Here is a 14,443-nt window from a genome sequence, read left to right on the forward strand (position 1 = left end):
AGGTCGATGACCTTTTGTCAGAGATTCTGTTTTTATTTCAAATTTCCAGCATCCGCAGTATTTTGCTTTTGTCCTCATTGACCTATATTGGTTTTCCGTCCCACAACACATTGGAAATCCTCATCTTTGAATTCCTCCATCGCCTTGTCCCACCCTACTTCTGCAGCCTCCTGTAGTCTGGCATCCCTTCCCACACCCTTTGCTGATTCTGGACGTTGGTGCCTCCCCTCTTTCATGCCATCAGTGGTCGAGCCTTCAGCTGCCTCGAGCCTATTCTGGAATTCCCTTATTTAACCCTTCTATTTCTCCATTTCTCTCTCCACCTTTTAAAAGCCTTCTCAAAACCCATCTTTTCAGCCAAGCTTTTGGTTGTCCCCGAACCTTTGCACTTTGGCTCATTGTCTGTTCCTTTATTCCTTTTTAAAAAATCTCCCCATGTAAAGTGCTTTGGTATGTTCACTATGTAAAGAGGATGCAGTATAAATTGGTGGTTGTGTAATATATTTTCCCATTTTAGTTACCCTGCTCAAATTATCTTATATGCTTCTTCTATTCGGTAAGATGGGAATAGGTGGGCTGCAAACTGCTGCTATCAATGTAATTGCCCTTTAGCCAACATTTATGTGAAGTGGGACTGGTCCTCCCAGGTTTTTCCTCTGAAGTAGAGCGATACCTCATTCCACTATTAAATAGTGCTCCATCTTGTGGCCTTTTTGAAAACTGGGAAAACTCAACCTATTGAGACCATTCAAGGTTAGGATTGCAAGTTCAGTTAGTTATGTGTTCTACCACCAGACTTACTGGATCATCCTTATGCATTTGTGTTCACCCACACTCCAACTTGATACTTAAAGCCTGACATAAAGGCTTCACTAATTTAAAGATTCACCAAACATTTACACAAGCAATGAAAGCATTTTTTTTTTATTTTTTTAGAAGGCCCTATGATTTAATCCTGGTTAATTTGAGATCATGTTTATCCACGTTACTTATTTATAGGGTTTGAAGTAACTTGTAAACTTGAAGAAACTGACTGTTTATTTTGTTGAAAGTATTGGTTTTTTTTTTAATTATCAGCATTAAAGACACTTTGGTTTAAATTTTCAGTTTTAGTGTCAACCTTTCAGAACTGAAAATTGTTGGGAATTTAATGATCTATATAGCATTCAGAGTTATCAGTAGTAGTTAGTGGATCAAATATGATCATGTGACAGCAGAGATTTTTAATTTCACAGTGACATTTGTTGAGGTGGGATGTTTTGTAGTTTATGGCCTATTCCTGCTCCTATTTCTTATGTTCTTATGTTAGCGATGCAAAGTATTGTGAAAGCTGGTGTAAGTTACACACATGGACCTTGATTCTCTGGGTCCTTTTAATTAGAATGTCTCTCTGGCGAGGCTGGACGTCCATAGTGGAAGTGGGCTCCCTGGTCTGTGCAAGGGAGTGCAGCTGAAATGGAGTTAGGGTTTCACTGTGACTGGCCTTGGAGCATTACCACAGCCTAAGATTGCCAGCAGCCTCTGTGTTGCTGGTAAAAGTGGTAAAATTAATTTAAAATTTTTTTTTGATCCTTCCTCCAAGGTCCTGTATAAGACAACCCTCTGAGAGCAATTCTACAGGCCATGTAATAGGGAAAATGTTTGAGCCCCCTTCTCACTCGCCTTTGAATACTGGACGTCTGGGCGTAACTCGAGTCCCTTGAGTCCAGCATATTTCCCAAATATGGGTTGGCTAATTTTGTGCCGCTTGGCCCAGGCTGGGAAATTTGGGGGTGGGGGCGTAAAGAGACAAGGATGCACCCGCAGTGCATGAGTTCCACCTTCAGGTTTGGAGGTTGTTTGGAAAAAAAATGCGTAATTAAAATGCAACTTTTACAGTAGCGTTTGGCCGCTTATTTTTCACTCTACTTGTCAGGATCACGATCACTATGGTGAAGAAGTTGACCACAGACCTCGGGGCTCAGAACCACAGTCGCCACCTCCGGTTTCACGCCATAAATCACACTACCGGAATCGAGAGCATTTTGCCACGATACGTACAGCTTCCTTGGTGAGTAATTCAGTTTGACTCTTAAGCTAGCCATGGTATTTATGAAGTCCCCCCTGTGAAAAGTATGTGTGTGGTAATGTCATTGAATTTTTTGAGAAGGTCACTCGTTCCCTCTAATTTTTTATTCATGCGCGGTCCCTTTAAATTTACTGCGCGGCCGCACATGCACAGTATCTTCCAGCGGCAGCAGTTTGTGAGCAGCCTGTGCGGGACCTCCCAGTTGATGTGCAGCCGCGCACCTTAGGGGGAACATTGGATGGGGGAGTGTCCATGGATGTTGTCTACATGAACTTTCAGAAGATAATTAGTAAGTTTCCACGCGGAGATTATTAGCAAAAATGAGAGCGCACGGAATTGGCGGTAACCTTGTGACATGGGGTGGTAAGTGTTTGGGAGGTCTGAGACAAAGGGAAGGTTCTCTGTTTGGCAAGATGTGACAAGTGGTGATCCCCTCACTTTATAAAGTAATGTTTGTGCAATTTCTTACTGGACAGATTCAAAATTCTTAGTAGACCACTGGTTAATTGCCCCTGTATTGCTCATGGTCAGTTAATGTATGTGATTTTTTTCGAGAGAGAGATGAATGAGTTGGGAGAGAGATTTCAGAAACTCACTCCACACCACCACCTACTGGCCATGACCAGAAACTACATTTTGCAGGATTTCCATTCTAAATTGGCAGTTTTAATATTAAATGTTGAATGGATGCAAATGTGCGTATACTCAAGATTTCTAATAATAAACTAGTTGATCTCCCATGGCTTTGCACATGAGGAGTCAAGACCATGCGTAGTCTTCAAATAAAACCGGTTTCGAGGACTAGGCACAACATGAGCAGGGCTTCCAAATGCTATTCAGTCCTCATTTTAAAGTCTCTCACTCTGGTTTTTTTTACATAATGCTGCTTGATCTCCTGTTGCACTGCATGCAATAAATTGGAGAATATAGTTGCTGACTTACCGATCTCTATTGTCTTTGTGTTGCTGTTTCTCTCTTGCCTCCTCTGCTGTCTTTCTGTTTCTGCTTCTCTCCCCTTAATACTTTTTGCCCCTCTCTCTGCCTTTTTTGTGGGTGGTGTGGTGGGGAAAGGATCCACCAACAACTACCAACTGAATTTAGGGTGGGGGTTGCAGGGAGAGTGTGACCCAAAGCAACTCCCTTCCCAACCCCTCCTCCAATCACCCATTCTTCCCCCCCCTCCTCCCCCCGCCACCACCTCACACCCATTATGTTCCCTAGCCCCACTACCCTTCCTCTTCGTGCAACTCTTATTTTCACCACTATACCAACACTTCCCTTTTCAACGACCTACTCAACCCCTGTATCCCCCTGTCTCCCTTGCTCTGCTGTCATTTAGTTCACCTTAACCCTCCATCCACTGCCTCCCCTCGCCCCTAACTGCCCCCAAGGGCAGGTGACAAGAGGTGTGAGGCCTCCTCACCCTCGACCACTTTCCATCCTCCTCATCCCCTCCTAGCTTCCCTTTCTAACTGTCTACTCAAACAGGCTTTGTTTGCTTTCAAAATGCAACTTGTTTTATAAAAAATAAATCGAATTAGAATAAAGAGAAAAACTGTTGGTATCCCGCTTTCTCTTGAGTGTTATAAATTAGAATCTCATGGAAGTAAGCCATTACATTTGACCTCTTCTAACTGTGAACAAAACATAGTTGAGGTTATTTAGCTGGCTTGAAAACAGCATTTTTGAAGATTGGAGTAACATTACACAAAGAAAGACACTATTTCTTTTTCTGTCTCTGACCCCGGTGCCTGTCTCCCTGTTTCACTTTCCAAAGTTTATAGAAAACAAAATAAAGGCCAAAACAGGTGGACAATTACAAAACTCATTTTATCTCTCTCTCCCACATGAAGCCTCCCCCTTTTTAAAAAAAAACGCTCTTTGAATCTTACCCCAAAAAGCTTTTCCAATTTGTTCTCTAGCTTTTCTTCAAAACAATTTTGAAAAACATTTGAGCAAAAATTGCCAGATGCTTAAAGAAAAAATATTCCTCAGCATAGCTGGCAGAGCAGTATTGATGTCTTCTTCTAAATTAGATAATCTGTGCATCCTCAGACTGCACAATCCAAATTAAGCCCCAGGCTTTTGGGAAAAGCTGAAACCTTCCACTCAAACTTTAATTAAATCAGTGGATAAATGTAAACATGTCATTGTGAAATAAGTATATTTTTTATTTGGGTTATAAATTTTATTTAAGATTTTAGAAATTTCAGTTACGGAGGGAAAAAATGGTAGATGAAAAGTAGTTTTCAGAAAGCATTTTGAGAAAATGTGCAAATTGTGCAATCGGAGTGACGAGTTTACATAGGTATTTTCCATTACAAAATGTGGGCATAAGCATTTTTAAAAATTTGTTTATGGGATGTGGGGGTCGCTGTCAAGGCCAGCATTTATTGCCCATCCCTAATTGCCATTGGTGGTGGTGAGCCGCCTTCTTGAACCGCTGCAGTCCATGTGGTGAAGGTACTCCCATCGTGCTGTTAGGGAGTTCCAGGATTTTGACCCAGTGACGATGAAGGATTGGTGATATACTTCTAAGTCCGGATGGTGTGTGACTTGGAGGGGAACTTGGAGGTGGTGGTGTTCCCAGGCGCCTGCTGCCCTTGTCCTTCTAGGTGGAAGAGGTCGCGGGTTTGGGAGGTGCTGCCGAAGAAGCCTTGGCGAGTTGCTGCAGTGCATCTTGTAGATGGTACACACTGCAGCCATGGTATGCCGGTGGTGGAGGGAATGAATGTTTAAGGTGGTGGATGGGGTGCCAATCAAGCGGGCTGCTTTGTCCTGGATGGTGTCGAGCTTCTTCAGTGTTGTTGGAGCTGCACTCATCCAGGCAAATGGAGAGTATTCCATCAAACTCCTTGCTTGTGCCTTGCAGATGGTGGAATGGCTTTGGGGAGCCAGGAGGTGAGACACTTGCCACAGAATACCTAGCCTCTGATCTGCTCTTGTTGCCACAGTATTTATGTGGCTGGTCCAGTTAAGTTTCTGGTCAATGGTGACCCCAGGATATTGATGGACGGGGATTCGGCAATGTGCCGCTGAATGTCAAGGGGCAGTGGTTAGACTCTCGCTTGTTGGAGATAGTCATTGCCTGGCATTTCTGTGGCATGAATGTTACCTGCCACTTATCAGCCCAAGCCTGAACGTCGTCCAGGTCTTGTTGCATGCGGGCATAGATTGCTTCGTTATCTGAGGAGTTGTGAATGGCACTGAACACTGTGCAGTTATCAGCAAACATCCCCATTCCTGACCTTATGTTGAAGGGAAGGTCATTGATGAAGCAGCTGAAGATGGTTGGGCCTAGGACACTGCCCTGAGGAACTCCTGCAGTGATGTCCTGGGGCTGCGATGATTGACCTTCAACTACTACAACCATCTTCCTTTGTGTTAGGTATGACTCTAGCTAGTGGAGAGTTTTCCCCCCGATTCCCATTGACTTCAGTTTTACTAGGGCTCCTTGATGCCACACTCGGTCAACTGCTGCCTTGATGTCAAGGGCAGTCACTCTCAACTCCCCTCTGGAATTCAGCTCCTTTGTCCATGTTTGGACCAAGGCTGTAATGAGGTCGGGAGCCGAGTGGTCTTGGCGGAACCCAAACTGGGCATCAGTGGGCAGGTTATTGGTGAGTAATTGCCGCTTGATAGCACTGTTGATGACACCTTCCATCACTTTGCTGATGATTGAAAGTAGACTGATGGGGCAGTAATTGACCGGATTGGATTTGTCCTGCTTTTTGTGGACTAAACATACCTGGGCAGTTTTCCACATTGTCGGATAGATGCCAGTGTTGTAGCTGTACTGGAACAGCTTGGCTAGAGGCGCGGCTAGTTCTGGAGCACAAGTCTTCAGCACAATAACCGGGATGTTGTCAGAGCCCATAGCCTTTGCTGTATCCAGTGCGCTCAGCCGTTTCTTGATATCACGTAGAGAGAATCGAATTGGCTGAAGACTGGCTTCTGTGATGATCCGCAGGAGTAGGCCGATATGGATCATCCACTTGGCACTTCTGGCTGAAGATGGTTGCAAACGCTTCAGCCTTGTCTTTTGCACTCACGTGCTGGGCTCCACTATCATTGAGGATGGGGATATTCATGGAGCCTCCTCCTCCCATTAGCTGTTTAACGGTCCACCATCATTCACAACTGGATGTGGCAGGACTGCAGAGCTTTGATCTGATCCGTTGATTGTGGGATCGCTTAGCCCTGTCTATAGCATGCTGCTTCCACTATTTAGCACGCATGTAGTCCTGTGTTGCAGCTTCCCCAGGTTGGCACCTCATTTTTAGGTACGCCTGGTGCTGCTCCTGGCATGCTCTTCTACACTCCTCATTGAACCAGGGTTGGTCCCCTGGCTTGATGGTAATGGTAAAGCCGAGCCATGAGTTACAGATTGTGGTGGAATACAATTCTGCTGCTGCTGATGGCCCAAAGCACCTCATGGATGCCCAGTTTTGAGCTGCTAGATCTGTTCTGAATCTATCCCATTTAGCACGGTGGTAGTGCCACACAACACGATGGAGGGTGTCCTCAGTGTGAAGACGGGACTTTGTCTCCACAATGACTACTGCGGTGGTCACTGCTGCCAATGCTGTCATGGACAGGTAGATTGCTGAGGACAAGGTCAAGTAGGTTTTTCCCCTCGTGTTGACTGGCAGCTATGTCCTTCGGAATTCGGCCAGTAGTGGTGCTACCGAGCCACTCTTGGTGATGGACATTGGAGTCCCCCACCCAGAGTACATTCTGTGCCCTTGCTACTCTCGATGATTCTTCCAAGTGGTGTTCAGCATGGAGGAGTACTGATTCATAAGCTGAGAGGGGGCGGTAGGTGGTAATCAGCAGGAGGTTTCCTTGCCCATGCTTGAACTGAAGCCATGAGACTTCATGGGGTCCGGAGTCAATGTTGAGGACTCCCAAGGCCACTCCTTCCTGACTGTATACCACCCCTGGGATGGTGATGGAGGAGGTTGGGACATTGGCTGAAAGGTATGATTCTGTGAGTATGACTATGTCAGGCTGTTGCTTGACTCGTCTGTGGTACAGATCTCCCAATTTTGTCCCCAGATGTTGGTGAGGAGGACTTTGCAGGGTCGACTGGATTGGGTGTGCCGTTGCCGTGTCCGTTGCCAATGTCGATGCCGGGTGGTCTGTCCGGTTTCATTCTTATTATTGTGTTTCGTAGCAGTTTGTTACAAGTGAGTGGCTTGCTAGGGCATTTCAGAGGGCAGTTAAGAGTCAACCACATTGCTGTGGGTCTGGAGTCACACATAGGCCAGACCGGGTAAGGGCGGCAGATTTCCTTTCATTAGTGAAGCAGATGGGTTTTTACGACAATCCAATAGTATCATGGTTACCATTACTGATGCTAGCTTTTTATTCCAGATTTATTTAATTTACAAATTTAAATTCCCCGGCTGCCGTGGTGGGATTTGAACTCGCGTCTCTGGATCATTAGTCCAGGCCTCTGGATTACTAGCCCAGTGACATTACCACTATGCTACTGTTCCCTTGATAATAGAAATTGTTGACGCAGAAGTGTGGCAAAAATGTGACAACAGCAAATAAGGTATTGTAGACAAGAAATTTGTACAGACCTAAGATTTTCAATATAGATTGGACTGCTGCCTCTAGACATCTGTGGCAGTTGATCAGTTTGTTTCCAGTAAAACCTTGTGCTTTCAGTTCATCCTATTTTGTTTGCTGTAAAGCTACTGCATCACACTGCTCTTGCTTTGGAATTAGCTTTGAATTTGTTGTTTTAATATTTGTTTGAGGAATTCTACATTACATGCCAAATTCATTTTAATAGAATGCAACAGAGATGCAAAATGCTGCTGCTGACATAAAGGATAACTGAGTGAACTTTGTTCAAATCTCATAGTTGAAGATGGTTACTGATAGTTCTCAAAATCTGAAGTTTAAAGACTCTATGGGATAAAAATTGAGTAGCGCCCCAAGCGCCCTGGTAAAATTAGCACCCCCGCGCCAGAAATTTAGTGGCTGCGCCCCAAGAGGGAAGCGGGGCACTACTGGAAGCGCCCCGCATCCCTCTTGGGGCGCTGCGAGTCAATATTGCGGCGCTCGTGCCGCGGTATTGCAGGCTTTCCTCCCCTTCTTAAAAGGGAGGGGCCTTGTGCAGCGGGCCCAGCTGGGCCCCCGGGGATCGGGAGTGCCGGCAAAAGAGCCTGGCACTCAAAGTGCGGACTCTTGGAGCGCAGCCGGCACTCCGCGGAGAGGGGGGGCGTTCAGGAGGCCAGGGACGGGAGCGCAGGTATGTGCTGGCAGGCGGCCAGCAACAAAAATGGCCCCCCTGCACCTCGCCTTTAAAAAGCGCCTCCCCGGCCACATAGCGTCCGGCGGTAAGTCAGGGGGCGCTCCCGAAGATCGTGGCCGGGGCGCTGCGCATCGCCGGCGATGGGGCACTACTGGTTAGCGCCGCCGCTAACCTCCCGCTGAATTTCGCAGGAGGTGTGGGCGGAGCCGCGTCCGGGTGCTAACGGGAGGCGCAAAGCAACCCAATTTTTCCCCCTATGTATCTTAAGTTTGTGTAAAATGTTGGTCATTGCAGTGGAAAGCTTTGCTGTAGATAGTCTGGAGACTATCAACTACTTTCAGAGGAGAACTATTTAAGCATTTCATAGTGGTTCATTGCTATTAAGTTAGTACATCACTTTATATTCTCTCATTGCTCAGGTCACAAGGCAAATCCAAGAGCATGAACAAGATTCTGAGCTTCGGGAGCAGATGACTGGTTATAAACGCATGCGACGCCAACACCAGAAGCAGCTAATGGCACTGGAAAACAAGCTGAAAGCGGAGATGGATGAACACCGGCTACGGCTTGACAAGGAGCTAGAAACACAGCGCAACAGCTTTGCTGCAGAGATGGAGAAACTCATTAAGAAACATCTGGGTATTATGGAGAAAGAGGTACCTTTCATAAATACTGGCCTCATAGCTTTGTGCCATATCCCTACTGATTGAGGTGATTTTGTTGGAAGTTCATTAAGTGGATTAACAATATGCTTAATACTGAGAGCTGGGGCAAAATTACTAATATACTAGTGTCTTAAGTGTAGCTTTGCATTGATATTTGGCTTTGTAACAGACCTACTGAAAATGGGAGTGTGCATGCAGCTTCATGTTGGCTCCAGTGGAATAGTTGGAATTGACATGGTCAACCTAATTATTGGTGCAAGTCCAACAAACTTCCCCCCATAACCTGGAAAAACTGTTAACCCAGACTCAATGGCCCAGAACTTGGTGTCGGGGGCTTGCCGTGCGTGCAAGCCCCCGATGTGCACTCACCCGGCGCGCTGACATCTGAAACCTGGCCCACAGTGGATTTCCTTTCAGTGGCCCGGTTCAGATGTCGGCGCGCTGTGCTAACCTGACCCAGCGGCGTAGTTAGTGCGATGTGCCGGCTGGGATCAGGTGAGCACTGTGCAGCCAATCAGGGGAGGGGAAACTTCATTCATAAGTTTGAGTAAGAACTGTCAAACTCATGAAAAGTACTGCACCCCAAAACACTACTTAAACTTTAAATAAAAATTTTAAAAACATCCCAATCATTAAATTAAGTATAAATAAGTTTTAAAAAATAATTTAAACAATTTTTTTTTGAAAAAAATAAATTTTTAATAAAAAGGGTCTAAAACTAAACTTACCTTATTGTAGATTCTTTAAAATAATAAACCTGTGGGGGAAAAAAAATTCTAAATTGCACTAAAACACCACTTAGCTGTAAAAAAATAATAAATACTTACGTGTGCTTTTTACAAGCGTAAAGACCGGAGGCCTTTACACATGCGCAAATCCCCCAAAACAGAGGAAATCCAAGACGCACGCGCTGCCCCCTACAGCGCACGCGCTAGCCTCTTCACCTCTTGGGTTAGAGGAGAGGAAACGCTGGTTTTCAGCACATACCCCTTCCGTACTCACGCGTTTGGGGAGGAATTACTGCCCCATTGTAGATATAGCCAGGTAAAGTAGGCTGCACACAATGAGTGCTCCAGTTTCTTCATCTTCAAATAACTGTGCATGCAGTGTTGCGCTGAGATTCAGAGAATACAAGAATACTGACAGTATACATTAGCAGGCAATTTATTCAGAGCTGCTCCTGCTCTGCCGTCATGACTTCGGCAGAAGCACCGCTTACATCATAAACAGGTTTCCGCTGCACTTCTGGTGAAGTTATGGTGGCGGTGGAGAACCAACACTGACGAAATTCCCAGCTATAATGTTGCAACAATGTAAAAGTGATGGAAAAGCAGATTTGCAAAACAGTAAAAACAACTACTGACATTAATATCGTGCCTTTAATATCAAAAAATATTGCACGGCTCTTCACAGAAGAATAATCAAACAAAAATAGACCCCCAGCCGAAGAAGGAGGGGGTGATTGTTGGCTTGGTCAAATGGGTGGGTTTTAAAGAGGTTATTAAAGGAGGATATTGATGTAGAGGTTTAGGGAGGGAATTCCAGAGCATAGAGCCTAGCCACGACTGTCAATGGCAGGACAAAGGGAGGGGGTAAGCACAAAAGGCCTGCAGAATGCAGCGTTCTGAAAGGGTTGAAGGTGGTTACGGAGATGGAGGGGGGGGGGGGGGGCGAGGCCATGAAGGGATTTAAACACGAGGATGAGATTTTTGAATTAGGGGAACTGGGAGCCAATGTAGTTCAGCGAGCACAGTGGTGATGGGCGAGTGGGTGTGGACTTGGTGTGGGATAAGATACGGTCAGCAGAGTTTTGAATGAGCTGATGTTTATGGAGGATAGAGGACAGGAAGCCGGCCAGGAAAGCATTGGAATAGTCGAGTCTGGCGATGACAAAGGAAAGCACTTGCTAGTGCATTTATAGTATATGTTTAACATGGTTATCATTTTACCTTTTCTTACCTCCCAATGATATTTTTTGAACTAATACTTTTGTCTCAACAGTTTTGATATTTTTCTTAATCTCCTCCCTTCATACTATTGCCCCTATTATAACCAACATAACCTTTATGTACCCTTCCATCAAGGGAAGGGACAGCTGAATTAATGGTAGGCTCATTTGAAGCATCAAGCCAGTTCTGTGGTATAGCCAACAGGTGATGCACAGAACATGTAGAATGGAATGCTATTTCTCTGCTGTAGTAAACTGCCCCATGCAATTCTAAGCTGGCTAAACTTGCTGTCTGCATGTTTGGCAGCTTAATGTCAGCCACAGCTGTCCTGTGTGAGTAATGTAGCTACTACATCACCAAGAATTTACATCGTCACATGTTAAGAGGGTAAATACAATTTCACAATTCTTTGTGATGCAGTTTAGTTTTTTTTAAACTTGCCCCACTGGCCTTTGTGTCACGTGACATTACAGATGCGTCGGCTTTTATGACAGTATTTAATTGTGCACCGTACTCAAAATATCAATGATTGGTGTTTCTAACGATGCTTAAATTACGATGTTATTTTGACAATCATTTTCGCTGTTAACTGACAAGGAACTGATTTTCATAATTCAAGAAAAGCAGCTCTGAGTTTAATTACTGAGAGTTTTGGTGAGGTGTTCAATATTTGGGAGTATGCTATAGACAGTGATAATATCTGGGAAGGTGGAGCAATGGTGGGGGTTGGTTATATAAAGCAAGATGGCATTAGTTTTATGGTAATCGACAATGTCCAAGCTCCTTGATTTTGTTGCATTCTCTTGCCCAGCTGTTTATATATGATATGCACCCATGCAGCTAGATGATGCAATGTAAAAAAAAGTCCATCCTGGAAGATGGACAAGAATCTAGTTTTCTTTAGAAATGGAAGCTCTAGTAAGAAATGTTTGTTTTTTTAATCTCAAAGATTTGATTTTTTTGTTTGTTAGACCAAAGCAGTTTCCACTGAAGAAAAGAAATTTCAGCAGCACATACAGGGACAGCAGAAGAAGGAATTAAACAGCTTCTTGGAATCCCAAAAGAGAGAATACAAACTACGTAAAGAACAACTAAAAGAGGTGAAAAGAAGCTGTATCTTAATTCTGTATTCTATTTTCTCATAAGTTTAAATACATAGAGATTGTGTTAATATTGAAGATCCCAAGTACCTCAGTAGGGTAACTTTAAATTGACCTTTCTCCAGTGTAAGCATCCCTTTTAGCCTTTCCTCATAGCTCAGGTAGCCAATCAAATTTATCAACTTAGTTACCCTCCTTTGGGCTTTTTACAAGACCAGGATGTACACTTAGTGAGCAATTCATAGCTTAAATTTTCAGGATAGGTGCCTACTTGTATGTTGACATACTATTTGGCATTGAAAAAATACTGATCCTTCAATTGGCCCACTGCAGGCCTTGAGTGCAGAAACTTGATTGTAATATGCAGACTTCACCAATAAAAAGCACAAATCTTATTTCCCATTTCTAATACGAGTTGTATAAACATAGCTGCAAAGGTAAAATTGAGAGAGTAAAGAATGATACTGTAGATAATGTGAGAATTTAAATAGATGTCGTTGTTTCGATAGAGAATATTACGTAAAATGTAATATTTTTGCTTTTGTCAGGAGCTGAGTGAAAATCAGAGTACTCCAAAGAAGGAGAAACAAGAATGGCTGTCAAAGCAGAAGGAAAATTTCCAGCATTTCCAGGCTGAAGAAGAAGCTAACTTACTGCGGCGCCAGCGCCAGTACCTAGAACTGGAATGTCGACGTTTTAAACGGAGAATGTTGCTTTCACGTCATAACCTTGAGCAGGACCTAGTACGGGAGGTATGTTGTTAAATAAACGTCCTCAAGATTAACAGTGGGTGTGACTGTTAAGTATTTGAGTATAATCATTGCATTTATTCAAGTCCAGTCTTGCTATGTAGAATATCTCTACATATTGAGAATTTGTGTGTACTCGTTAGAGGTAGTAATTTATAGAAATTGACCTGAAATATAACTAGGCCTGTACAGATGCTGTTTATGGGTAGAGGCAGCTTTGGACGAAGCAAGAGCACAAGTTCCCAGGATCAGGGTGAGCGGGTTTCTTCAGTTCTCCGCCACAGTACCGGTGCATTAAAATCAGCTGATCAGAATATCCCAGTCTTCGTGAGGACTGAATGACTCCTCAGGAAATTTGAATCAGCTGATCTCAGTGCGCTAACTGCTGCTGCTGCTAACTCATCTTCTAAAATAGGGCTTTTTGATTGGTCTGAACAATTATTCATAATGGATTCCACTGAACCGTGAATGGATTTAAAAGAAAATTGATCATCAAGGTGCTGGTTAGGACTGCTTCCCTAGACCTGCTAGAGATTTGGATGCATTGGAATAGTAATCTGTTCTACGGTTGCAGGAAAACATTTCAAAGACTAAATAATAATTCTTGTATTTAAGCATTTCCCTGTCCCTTCACTTCAATATATGAAGGCTCCACTGTCAATAACTTGTCACAAAAACCCAAGAGATAATCTTTTTTAAAAAGGCTTTACTGTTTGTTCAGAAACTTACATGAAAATATATGTGAAGAATGGTGTCAGCCTTGGCTCAATAGTTATCAGTCTCACCTCCGAGTTAGAAGATTGTGGGTTCAAGCCCCACTCCAGGACGTGCATATATAATCCAGGCTCCGTGCAGCCCGAAGGCAATACTGCATTGTTGGAGGTACCGTCTTTCAGATGAAATATTAAACCGAAGTCTGCCCTTTCAGGTGGATGTCAAAAGTCCCATGGCACTATTTGAAGACAAGTAGGGAAGCTCTCTCCACCAATGAAGTGCTCGTTCATTTTATTGATGTTTGTGGGAACTTGCTGTGTGCAAATTGGCTGCTGTGTTTGCATACAAAGCGACAGTGACTACACTTCAAAAGTAATTTATTGGCTACAAATTTTGCCTTAACAGAGCTCAGTATACAGTCTACTGATAATTCGAAGTCGTTTTCTGTACTTAAAGTGAATTACCCATTAATTTGAATTAAACAATGTAAATAACAACATTGAATTTACAGCACAGAAACAGGCCATTCAGCCCAACAGGTCTATGCTGGTGTTTATGCTCCGGATGAGTCTCCTCCCACCTTACTTCATCTCATCCTATCAACATATCTTTCTGGGCATGATTTATTTGCACAATTAAAGCTAAAGAACAAATTATTTTTTTGCTTTCCTTTAAAATAATTGGCCCTGAATTTTCAGCGTTGAATACAGGTGTCAATTTTGGTTAAAGTCGCCTTTACTACTAACATGGGTGTACAGCGTGTCTCCTAATTCCCCTTCTGCTATGTTAATTGGGAATTGGTTCTATATGTTATCCGTACTACTAACTCCTGCAGTAGAACTGGAGCCCAGAAGCTTATCTCAAGACAATCAAATTTATTCACAGTCAAGTATAGTTACTTAGTTTTCCATCCAGGGAGAAATGATTCAA

General features: G+C 43.7%; 1 protein-coding gene across 3 annotated transcripts in view; it reads left to right on the forward strand.

Moving 5' to 3' along the window:
• taok1a (TAO kinase 1a) overlaps positions 1-14,443 on the forward strand; it is a 192,885-nt gene that overhangs the window by 155,178 nt on the left and 23,264 nt on the right. For all 3 annotated transcript variants that reach the window (XM_085964957.1, XM_085964956.1, XM_085964958.1), the window contains 4 exons: positions 1,916-2,050; positions 8,756-8,992; positions 11,922-12,050; positions 12,599-12,802. In XM_085964957.1, the coding sequence (XP_085821083.1) occupies positions 1,916-2,050; positions 8,756-8,992; positions 11,922-12,050; positions 12,599-12,802 (705 nt within the window). The remainder of the gene's footprint in view (positions 1-1,915; positions 2,051-8,755; positions 8,993-11,921; positions 12,051-12,598; positions 12,803-14,443) is intronic.

This window comes from Somniosus microcephalus, chromosome 22, assembly GCF_052327205.1.
Source record: "Somniosus microcephalus isolate GS21.2 chromosome 22, FLI_Smic_1.0, whole genome shotgun sequence".
Taxonomy (NCBI): domain Eukaryota; kingdom Metazoa; phylum Chordata; class Chondrichthyes; order Squaliformes; family Somniosidae; genus Somniosus; species Somniosus microcephalus.